We start from the raw sequence: 12,606 nt of genomic DNA, 5'->3' as shown, positions 1-12,606 counted from the left end.
GGACACCCCAATGAAACAAATCCTGACAGCATCTGTAATCTTGTTGCTCCTTCCTGTCTTAAGAAAGCATGAGTGCAAACCTACTTCAAGTTGGTGTGTGAAACTGGTTATTACACAAAGAACGCCAAATGGGGACAAATAATATGTCCTAAATACTGCTCGAAACTCATTTGGCTAACAAATTTAGGTTGAAATAATCTATGAAGGTTGTCATCTGCTCGAGGAGAAGTTATTAAGGCTAGGAGCTGCACCACTCGTACCTACGTGCTGTGCGATTTCGTTGTTACAAGAGATGGGAATGTGGCAACCAGACGCTCCTGTTGCAGGTGTCGCCCTGGTGGGCGGTATGTGTGACCGCCAGCCCCGTGCCGTCGCCCGTCACGCCGGAGGACACCTCTGAAGTGGACAACTTCGACAGGTACGCATGCCTACCGAATGTCGTATTGGCAACCTCAGTTAATTTATGAACCTTGTGATACAATTAAATGTTGCATGAATCTACAAGTGCATTATGAGACTGATTTATAACAGGAATTATCCTCATTCGTTGTAGTAGTTACATAAACTGCCACTAAAATCTACTTTCTTATTTCATATTGTCTTCTGTGTAGCTAAGACCAGCACGGGTAGGAAATCTCAACGTATCGTTTATATTGTGGCGAAACTTCCTAGCAGATTAAAACTGTGTGCCGGACCGAGACTCGAACTCTGGACCTTTGCTTCTCGCGGACAAGTGCTCTACCAACAGAGCTACCCAAGCACGACTCGCGCCCCGTCCTCACAGCTCAGTTGGTAGAGCACTTGGCCGCGAAAGGCAAAGGTCCGAGTTCGAGTCTCGGTCCGACACGCAGTTTTAATCTGCTAGGAAGTTTCATATCAGCGCACACTCTGCTGCAGAGTGAAAATCTCATTCTGGAAACATCCCCGAGGCTGTGGCTAAGCCATGTCTTCGCAATATCCTTTCTTTCAGGAGTGCTAGTTCTGCAAGGTTCGCAGGAGAGCTTCTGTAAAGTTTGGAAGATAGGAGACGAGATACTGGCAGAAGTAAGGCTGTGAGAACGGGGCGTCAGGCGTGCTTGGGTAGCTCAGTTGATGCCGGCATGGTAGCTCAGCGCGTTCGGTCAGAGGGTTAGCTGCCTTCTGTAATTAAAAAAACGCCGAGTTAATCGATCAACAACGAGCTTAAACGGATGTCATACGACGTCCGCCCCGAGCAGATGCAACGAACAAAAGCAAACAAAATGAGATTTTAAAAAAATGGAAAAAAAATAAAAAAAGTTGGTAGAGCACTTGCCCGAGAAAGGCAGAGGTCCCGAGTTCGAGTCTCGGTCCGGCATACAGTTTTAATCTGCCAGGAAGTTTCATATCAGCGCACACTCCGCTGCAGTGTGAAAATCTCAATCTGGTTTATTTTGGTTCTTGAATTAATAGCCGTAGGTTTGCTGACTGGAAAACTCTACAAGGAAAGTATTTCCTTCGCTCTCAAATTAATTACATTTTTGAGTATCTCAAGCATGCTGGAATTGCACAGGGCTGCAGCTTTTCTGTGATTACAATAATTATTAGAGGAACCGCCTTAAATTGAGTAGGAAGTTTTATTTATTCACTGATGACTAGTTTCGGACAGTTGGTCCATTATCAAATAATCCATGTATGTAAGTCTTGCGTTAAAACTAGATGTGCATTACAGACCACAAAACACGTAAACGTGGCACTACGGCTATTAGCATGTGTTGACGCTGCGTTTTATAGTGCGGCGTTTACATGTTTTGTGACCTGTATTGCACATCTAGTTTTAACGCAAGACATACATACTTGAATAATCTGATAAAGGACGAGCTGTCAGAAACCAGTCGTCAGTAAATAAATAAAACTTCCCACGCAACTTAAGACGGGTCCTTTACCAGTTATTGTAATTTATTTTTCATTTCGCTATTAGCGCTCTGAAGGAGGAGCAGAGTTAGTTGTTTTCTACAATGATCAAAACAATTACGAAAACAGACGAGATGTAAAGATAGATTTCTAATCCAGTACGATGAAAAAGTAGTAGAGTTTGTTATCAGACAGCGCTTGATAAATCATCTCCCATTAAAATGACACCACTGTGAACGCGGCATCTTACAAACGTGAAACTGGCATTAAATGTATTACATGCCTCGCTATGCAAACGATTAGCATTTCAGCGCAGCTGCACTAATTAAGCAGGCGTAACACCATTTATGTTCTGTATACGAGGGAAGATTACGCAGAGCGCTCCTCATTCATAAATCGAATTTAAATGTCAGTTAGTCGTGGGAAAACAGATCCGCGATATTTTTTCTCCCGTTTGTCGGGATCCCGCAACCGTCACTCGAACATGGAATTGATGGGTTCAGGGAGACCGCGTTCAACGCCATGCAGGATTTTAAGTCACATGATTTTAGCGCCCGAGAGGACAACCGTATTCTTCGCTTGGCTGTGCAAGATCATACAGCCACGTGACCTACCTTGAGTCAGGAAATGGGCTTGTTAGCAGCCAGATAAATACCCACATGGACAGCGTGATAAAATCTGCAGCACCACAGAGAGGAGCCCCCACAAAGTGGGGAGCACAGCGACAATTCCGTACAAAGCAGTGGCACCACGTCGTCATTTCAGACGACTCACGGCGCTGCATACAACATCACGATGTATGTACCCATCATGTGTGGAGGCTCCATGAACGAAAATTGACAGATTGTATTCGTCATTGTCGTATGCGCCCAACAACTGGCTTGATGCTATGGAGTGCCTTTGGCTGCACAACACGATCACTTATAGTTTGGATGGTCAGTTGGACAGAAATCTGGACAGGATCTGTTCCGTTTCGTGTTATACGTGCTGTAGATTGGCGCAAAACAATGACTACCCCATGAATTGCTATCTATGTAAATGAATATTGTTACTTGATGCTTACGAAGCACCTAGTATGTTTAAGTATCATTTCCTCCTCTCCGAGACATTCACGCACCACAATCAAGTTATGAACTGCATTTGATAAGCTTCAGAATATAAGAATGTAGGTGAATCACTATGAACAAGGTGCTGAAGGGATTACCAGAGCCAAGATGGACTCAAAGCCTCGACTCATCTCGGTAGTACAAGTATACTCATCCACCAGCTGCACAAACCAGGATAACTGATTGAATAGCTTTCCTTCAATTCATTTAACCCCTTGATGCGTATGTACCTTCTGATTCCCTTCCTGTCCCTGCAACAAAACTGGTCCTGTTACTAGACCTGATGCATCAGTCTGTAAAATGAATTCAGCATTTAAATCTGGGATAGCCAGTACCGATGCTGACCTTAACGCGTCCTTTAAGGCCAAAGATGCGGCTTTCTGGAAGGTCCTCCACATAAATTTACATCCCTTTTTACACCGTTAAGGAGAGCTACCTTCGCCGGCCGCTGGTGGCCGAGCGGTTCTGGCGCTATAGTCTGGAACCGCGCGACCGCTACGGTCGCAGGTTCGAATCCTGCCTCGGGCATGGATGTGTGTGTTGTCCTTAGGTTAGTTAGGTTTAAGTAGTTCTAAGTTCTAGGGGACTTATGACCTCAGCAGCTGAGTCCCATAGTGCTCAGAGCCATTTGAACCATTTTTGAGAGCTACTTTCTCCGCAAAGCTACTAATAAATGTCCTAAAAAATTGGCCATCCCGGCTGTCCTGGCATCTTGTTTGACATTCTGCAGTTGTTGCGGGAAGTGATCAGTGGCTTCCAGTCTCTCTTGGTCAGTAAAAATTCCATCCCCTGAAATTTTATGTCCATAAAAGCAAATTCAAAAACAACTGTCTAACACACAATGTCACAACTGCCTTTCTTAATTGCTCGAACATCTCATGTAAGTGCTGTATGTGTTCCTGAATCGAACTACTCCTAGATCACCAGATCATCCAGATACTGATAAACACACTGCATTACATTTTATACAGGAAAACATGGCATCCACAAGCTACAAAGAACCGCTGCCATTGTCGCCACACACAATTTTGATCTTATCCTTTATAAATTCATCTAAATGAGCTAACTGGTCATCTAACGAATCTTACTTCCCCATATTAGCTACCTCTTCACTGGGTTCATTACAAGCCAACACCACCGTGCTTCTTTGCCCTTTCCAGCTAAACAGAAAAATTCTTTGTAGCCTAATTTTATAATGAAACTGCTCCACTGACCAGAGGGGAATCAGAAATATAGTCAGTGGCTAAATTTTCAATGACCTTCATCCTCATCTTCCAAGAAAACTCGTCAATCATCAGCTTGATTTTAACATATATTCACAATTCAACTCGACGTATCATCCGTCAAGTATTGTCCGTTATCTGCTACCATCTCCCTCTACGCTCAGATTCCCTCATGCTCCGAAACTATTTCTAATTAACTACCAAGATCGTACTACGTAAATCCAGAAGGGTGCAGATTGCTTCATTATTCAATGCTGCACATACAAATGGCAATTGTGAAATTCTTTTATTCTTTATCACACTAATCCGTTAGCCTTCCCCTTGCAGTAATTGTCACAATTCTTGTTCTCGTCTTTCTTCCCGATGCCTTCACTTCTTAGATGTACGTGCTTCCCACACTTCCAACAAATTAACTTATGTGACCACCTGTCTACCCACCTTTGTGAATCACTGTTTCTTAGTATGCCTTTCTGTTGAAGTCTTGCTCCTTCTGTTTCCTCTCTAAATCGTTACTTCTACAAGCTCTTCCTTTTACGGATTTGCTGTCCCTGTACGATCCACAAATTCTGTGGCTGCATGGCCTGCTTGTGCCTTACTACTTCATCCAATTGAGTCACTGTCATGGAGATTTGACAACATACCGTGTGTTGCCTACTATTAGGCTTCAACCGGCGTAAAATACGGTTTACTTGCTCTTTGGTATATGAAAGTTCCAAGGCTATCACGCTTCTTTTATCTCTCTCCAAATACTTTATCACTGACTCATGAGTCCCCTGTTCACGTCCTTACTGCCGAAAAATTAACTCTTGCAGTGGTCTTGGTGGAATTAACCTACAAATTGTAGTCCTAAACTGTTTCTGCATACCATTTTCTTGCGTCACTTTGCAAAACTTCATCAAACAAATAATCCTTTACTTTAATGACAATCAGTCTCAAGGCATCCAAATCACTCATTTCCGTGGTCCGTACTCCATTTGAAACTCCACCCTAAAATATAAAAATCAACTCTACAATCAACTGAGTTCAACGGAAAATGGGAACATTCATTTAAAATTTCCTGTAACTCTTTCTGCAGTTTTATAAATGGAGTATCAAGGATCATTTGCCTCACCCTCTACTTTAATCTTTCACTTTAACTGCACCGTCAACAACCCTTACTCTTCTGTTACTGGTCTGAAACCACCCTCGAATAGTATCACAGTATGTTACTAGACTATGCACTTGTTCCTTGTTCCCACCCATTAGCTCATTCATTCTATCCAGGTAATTTTTAAACCAGGCCTCTAACTTCCGTATTTGATTCAGTGTCCAACTATCCTCACTCTGTAGCACCCCTGTCATGCAGCAGCATCCAAACTCACCTCACCGGCCTCGGTAATGTGTTGCTCCACCGCAAATGACTATTTTGAAGCACTTTTTCAACCAGCTCATAGACAGTGCCTTTAGCCTCTAACTTTGGTCATTGTAATACATAGATTAACTGTCCACACCTAAAATAAGGCGGATACTTTACATTGTCAGGCATTCTGAAAAATAAGAACAGTATAAGGAAACAATACAAAAACCACTGCAACAAAAAATATCCACCTTCACTCAATCAATCAACGATACTCTGCTTCCAAATGTACTGTACTGTAGTAGATTAACATGTTAAAAGGGTGGAATCAATTGAGGTCAGGTTAATATTTGAACACTTCAGTCAAATACAAAGGTGCAATCTCTCTTGAACAACAAAACTATCCTAATAAATGAGATACCATAAGGACCACAAAATGTTTTAAGGCTCTAATTCAATAAAATTCTACAGAATTTAGCTCCATACGAAAGTAAGTGTAAGCATAAACGATCAGGTGACAAATACTCTCCATTTGTCCTCAGTTTAAAAAAGAAATATTTGCAAAACACTCTCTAATCACATTCTTTAAACTGAGAATCACTGGCTTACTTTAGAATCCAAAAAAACTGAATTAGTTGCATTTTAGATATGCACGTGTTCCTTTTACAAATTTTCAAACAGATTGAGATCAAATCTGAGTTTTTTTTAGAACCATAAAAGGAACAGTAACTTCCTTGGCATAATCCGCTGGGTCCCAAGCACTAATTCTATCTTAACATGAGGTGAGCAGTCTGACCCATAGAAACAGTGTAAGGCAGTCAGACAAACTATCACAGTTTATACATTCTGTCGGCACATAGTCTGTCAGAGGTAACTGGAAAATGGCAAGAAAATAGCGATATGTCCACACCAAAGCACAGCATCTGTTTCAGTCAGAAAGGTCCAAGGATCGTGACAAGCATTCACTCCATGAATCAAGTTCACTGCCCTAAAGTAAGGCTGCGACGTCTCCAGAATCCACAGTACTGCACGCCCGCGGTCGCTCATTGTGTACGGCGGACCCGTTAAACAAACCGCATTCACAGGTAGCGACAAGGGTCCTTCCAAGCGAGCAAGCAACCGCCTTTCCTCGGGGCTCCGTGCACCGACTGACTGGTCACCTCCGCGTCCCGACAGCCACCAGATAAGCGCTTCGCAACCAGAGGTAGAAGACCGCCATGGACAAGGATGTATAGCCAAAATATGACTTAAGTCTGACACACTATGTGATCGAAAGTATCTGGATACCTGGCTGAAAATGACTTATAAGTTCGTGGCGCCCTCCATTGGTAATGCTGGAATTCAATATGGCGTTGGCCCACCCTTAGCCTTGATAACAGCTTCCACTCTCGCAGGCATACGTTCAATCAAGTGCTGGAAGGTTTCTTGGGGAATGGCAGACCATTCTTCATGGAGCGCTGCACTGAGGAGAGATATTTACAGGGATGTTATTGTCGTGCAACCAATCCGCCACAGATCGTTTATTATGAACAGGTGCTCGATCGTGTTAAAAAATGCAATCGCCATCCTCGAATTGCTCTTCCATAGTGGGAAGCAAGAAGGTGCTTAAAACATCAGTGTAGTTCTGTGCTGTGATAGTGCCACGCAAAACAGCAAGGGGTACAAGCCCCCTCCATGAAAAACACAACCACACCATAACATCACCGCCTCCGAATTTTACTGTTGCCTCTACACACGCTGGCAGACGACTTTCACCGGGCATTCGCCATACCCACACTCTGCCATTGGATCGCCACATTGTGTACCGTGATTCGTCACTCCACACAACGTTTTTCCACTGTTCAATCGTCCAATGTTTACGCTCATTGCACCAAGCGAGGCGTCGTTCGACATTTACCGTCGTGATGTGTGGCGTGTGAGAAGCCGCTCGACCATGAAATCCAAGTTTTCTCACCTCCCGCCTAACTGTCATAGCACTTGCATCGGATTCTGATGCAGTTTGGAATTCCTGTGTGATGGTCTGGATAGACGTCTACTTATTACACATTACGAACCTCTTCAACTTTCGGCGGTCTCTGTCAGTCAACAGACTAGGTGCGCCTGTACTCTTTTGTGCTGTGCGTGTCCCTTCACCTTTCCACTTCACTATCACATCGGAAACAGTGGACCTAGGGATGTTTAGGAGTGTGGATATCTCGCATACTGACGTATGACACAAGTGACACCCAATCATCTGATCACGTTCGAAGTCCGTGAGTTCCGCGGAGCGCCCCATTTTGCACTCTCACGATGCTTAATGACTACTGAGGTCGTTGATATGGAGTACTTGTCAGTAGTTGGCAGCACAACACACCTAATATGAAAAACGTATGTTTTTGAGGGTGTCCGGATACTTGTGATGACGTAATGTAGTTTCAGCCAGCACACATGGCACACTACTGATATTTTTGGATGGGATTCAAGCATAAGTAAATTTTAAGTATTTGTAAAGAGTTCCTATGGGATCAAACTGCTGTGGTCGTCGGACCCTAGGCTTACATACTACTTAATCTGACTTAAACTAACTTACGCTAAGGACAACACACACACCCATGCTCTAGGGAGGACTCGAACCTCCGACGGAGGGAGCCGCGCGATTCGTGGCAAGGCGTCCCAGACCACGTGGCTACGCCGCGCGGCTTGTAAACAGGATGTAAGACTTTTTACAATAAATTTTTACTGTATTGTTCCCAAAATAACACTTTGTTTCAAAAAAGGGTCTTTCTCTCCTGTCATAATACAGAGTTACATAAAATGTAATAGTCAGCTAGCCGGTTGCACACAATAAAAAAAAAGAAAAAGAAAAACACGTTAACCAGGATTCGATAGTTGTAAGACTATCTTCATTAGAATGGTAAAAGCTACCTAGAAAAATATATAAGGTATAAATAAAATATATACATAAAATAGATACATATTTGAAAATTATAAACCAAAAACAGAAAACTTTACTTACATGAAATCACATAATAACTTTATAAACTCAGCAACAATGATCTCGACAAATGACATGTTTGCGTTCTATGAGTCAAGAATAAAAATCATAATAAAAAAAAACAGACAGTTATCACAGAATGACAAAACCATGGCTGCAAGCGGTGGCACAAGTTAACAGCTGTAGCCGGCTAAGACCGCCACGTACGCAGTAAGAGGCGTCAGACTAAATGGCATGTAAGCCGACACTGCCATGATGTGGACAAGAGGATTAGTAGTGCCATCTAGTAACAAAACGGCAAACTTACAAACAGCTGCCTTTTTACAGGTAGTTTTAAATAAAGTAAAAAACTGACAATGACAAGTGGATAAGGGAAACCGACATCTCCGACGCTACTGTAGTGAAAAATTAAAAAATCAGGCAGTTCTAAGTAACGACTCTGATTGTTCGTTAAGAATAAAACCGTCTTTAAGGGAGAGGTGTTTGTAAATTCCCAATTCTTCAAGGATATTGAGTCTGAGACCTTTTTTCTCGGAGTGTAGGATACTGATATCTTGCAGTTGTTTGGGTTTATGTCCTGTGATTAACAAGTGGCCGGCAGAGTACGAATTATGCATATTAGTACCTTTTTTTCCTGGAAGATGTTCTCTAAATCTTACAGACATAGCCCACTCCGTTTGTCCTATGTAATAGGCCGGAAAGAGTCACAATCGATTTTATAAACTGACTTTTGCAAATGAGACTGTGTTGAATCCAGACTGTGAATAAGATTACTTTTTAGAGAATTATTGGCAGAAAAATCTACTTTGCAATCACATTTGATTTGCAGATGACGCTGTATTCTGTAAGAGACAGAACCAAGAAATTGTATGGAACTAAAATTTCTCTGATCATTTCGGTCATTAATTGAAAATTGATCAAAAACATTGCAGTTAATAGTGGCTACGAACCCAACATAGTAAGTAACATTTTCAGTAATAAAACGAAGATCAGAATCACCAATCTTGGCGTTTCCATAAATGACGAAAAGATCAGAAAAATTTTATTTCCATACCATTTCTTGGACCTGTCTCACAGAATACAGCGTCTTGTGCAAAACAAATGTGATTGCAAAGTAGCTTTTTCCGCCAATAAGGCACTAAAAAAGTCTTATTCACAATCTCATTTGTAAAAGTCAGGAATTTATAAAATCGTCTGTAACTCTTGTCCAGCTTGTTACATAGGACAAACTGTGCGAGGTATATCTCTAAGATTTAGAGAACATCTTCCAGAAAAAGGGATACTAATATTCATAATTCATCCTTTGCCGACCACTTGTTAATCACAGGGCATAAACCCAAAGAACTGCAAGATGTCAGTATCATACACTCAGACTCGATATTCTTGAAGAGTGAAAATTTTCAAACACCTCTCTCTTAAAGGCGGTTTTTTTCATAACGAACAATTACAGTTGCGTAATAAAAACTTTTCAAGGTTTAGGGCCGTTACTTAGAACTGATTGATTTTTTAATTTTTCACTACAGTAGGGTCGAGGATGTCGGTTTCCCTTATCTAACTGTCATTGTCAGTTTTTTACTTTATTTAAAACTACCTGTAAAAAGATATTTACTATTTTTGCAAATTTTCATATTGCGCATTATCTGGGTACTATATGTTACTAGTGCATACCTACAGCCATGTAATTTTGCTCTTAACGCATATGTATATAATTTTGCCGTTTTGTTACTAGATGGCACTACTAATCCTCGTGTCCACCTCATGGCAGTGTCGGCTTACATTTTTTATTATGATTTTTATTCTTGACTCATGAAACACACACATGTAATTCGACGAGAGCACTGTTGCTGAAGTTATAAAGTTGTTATGAGATTTCATGTAAGTACAGTTTTCTGGTTTTGGTTGAGAATTTTCACATATTTATCTATTTTATGTATATTATTTATACCTTATATATTTTTGGAGGTAGCTTTTACCATTCTCATGAAGAGAGAACTATCGAAACCTGGTTGATGTTTCTTTTTTTTGTTTAATTGTGTGCAACTGGTTGGCTGACTATTATATTTTATATAACTGCATACACGGTTGCTGAGCTCACAGCCACAGAATGTTTAGAATAACACAAAGTACAAAATAATTGTCAGTAGCTTGTCTTTTCATTTGCAGTACACCTGAGGATTGGTGCGAATGAGCCATCTCAGTATTTTAACGTTTCGTATTATTTAGATCCGAACAAGGCCTATTGTCTACCTTTTGGAACCCTCCTCGATATAATGATGATGCAATTCTTGCAGCACTGCATTTTTCCTGGTAATATGTTGCCTCCACAGCTACAGTTTACAACAGACGACCTATTACCACGAACGTACTAATTATGGCATTCCTCAATGAAATGCACCATTATTAGCACAAAACATAAAAATCTTTGAGAGCTAACTATTACATGAACTTTGCTCAACCACTGCTTGCTGGCTAGTATCTCTACTACAATCTGTCTGCTGCAGACTTCTTCCAAAGAAAAGCCGCACCAAAGAATGGAAAAGCCAAGGCCACCTCCTAACCCTATGATGACCGCTGTCTGCGGGGACCGCCTACCGCGCTTTTCTCTCAAAGAAAAGGCGTTAAAAAAAAAAAAACGAAACAGAAGCAGCTTGGAATTTAAAAGACGTAATGACTTCCCTATTAAGGTAGTCGAATACCAACCTTTTCTTTATAATAAATTATTTCTTCCTCGAGAAGAGAACAGATTTTCACAGTTATGACTGTTGCAAATAGATATTAGCATAAGCATGTAATAAAGCAATAGTCTGCTAATTACTCTCTCTGAATGTCAAACACACTGACGCAATCATTAATGAGTTATCTATGTTACTGATACATTACGAAAAATTAAATGTGACGGACAGCAGAAATACTGTCTTCAGATGTAGCTTGATTGATCCGAGGGGGGATAGGCTGAAAGGACAATTCGCAAGTAATCAAGAAATTAGTTTGGTAATTTGCTGATAGGAGTGGAATGTGGGGTACCAAAGTTTAAATACTGTACGTACGTGGAATAGATGCAGTGTCCAGCAGCTATGCTGGTGGTCAGGCACGGATCCGGGGCTAGATTCTTGGATTTGGGGATTGGCTTATAGTTTCTAACTTTCTCCTCCCTCACCATTCCCAAACATAATTTGCTGATGTCCTCTTTTAACGTCCCATATTGCCTAATATTTAATAATAATAATAATAATAATATAGAATGCTTAAATATAATAATAATAATAATAATAATAATAATAATAATAATAATAATTCCCTATGTTTGATGCTTAGTGCATCGCTTTGGCACCCTCCAGCAAACCACTGAACAGTATCCTGCGTTAAACGCAGCTGTATTTTTGCGGAATTCCATGCTATTTTTAAACTGTCTTCATCCTACTTTACTTCCCAAAATTTATCTAAGTAATTTGAGAATCGATACACGTAGAAATATAAAAGCTTAAATGTCTTTTTTCTTTTGGGTGGGGGAGGGGGGGGATGGGAGCGAGGGATGGTTTGCCATGACTCTCCTTAGATCTGCGCCTGAGGCAGATGTGAAAGATCTTGCACAAAGTACACTACTGGCCATTAAAATTGCTACACCACGAAGATGGCGTGCTACAGAAGCGAAATTTAACCGACAGGAAGAAGATGCTGTGATATGCAAATGATTAGCTTTTCAGATCATTCACACAAGGTTGGCGCCGGTGGTGACACCTACAACGTGCTGACATGAGGAAAGTTCCCAACCGATTTCTTATACACAAACAGCAGTTGACCGGCGTGGTCTGGTGAAACGTTGTTGTGATGCCTCGTGCAAGGAGGAGAAATGCGTACCATCACGTTTCCGACTTTGATAAACGTCGGATTGTAGCCTATCGCGACTGCGGCTTATCGTATCACGACATTGCTGCTCGCGTTGGTCGAGATCCAATGACTGTTAGCAGAACATGAAAAAGGTGGGTTCTGGAGGGTAATACAGAACGCTGTGCTGGATCCCAACGGCCTCGTATCACTAGTAGTCGAGATGAACGGCATCTTATCCGCATGGTTGTAACGGATCGTGTACCCACC

The 12,606-nt window shown here is 41.4% G+C and overlaps 1 protein-coding gene across 1 annotated transcript in view; it reads left to right on the top strand.

Annotated features, from left to right (window-relative positions):
* Positions 1–12,606, top strand: part of LOC124805630 — a 99,931-nt gene that overhangs the window by 55,559 nt on the left and 31,766 nt on the right. Inside the window, exon 2 of the mRNA XM_047266201.1 lies at positions 327–418. Coding sequence (XP_047122157.1) covers positions 327–418 — 92 coding nt within the window. The remainder of the gene's footprint in view (positions 1–326; positions 419–12,606) is intronic.

The sequence above is a fragment of the Schistocerca piceifrons genome, chromosome 1, assembly GCF_021461385.2.
Source record: "Schistocerca piceifrons isolate TAMUIC-IGC-003096 chromosome 1, iqSchPice1.1, whole genome shotgun sequence".
NCBI lineage: Eukaryota > Metazoa > Arthropoda > Insecta > Orthoptera > Acrididae > Schistocerca > Schistocerca piceifrons.
Note: the sequence above shows the minus strand (reverse complement) of the source record. Positions and strands in the feature narration are given on the sequence as shown.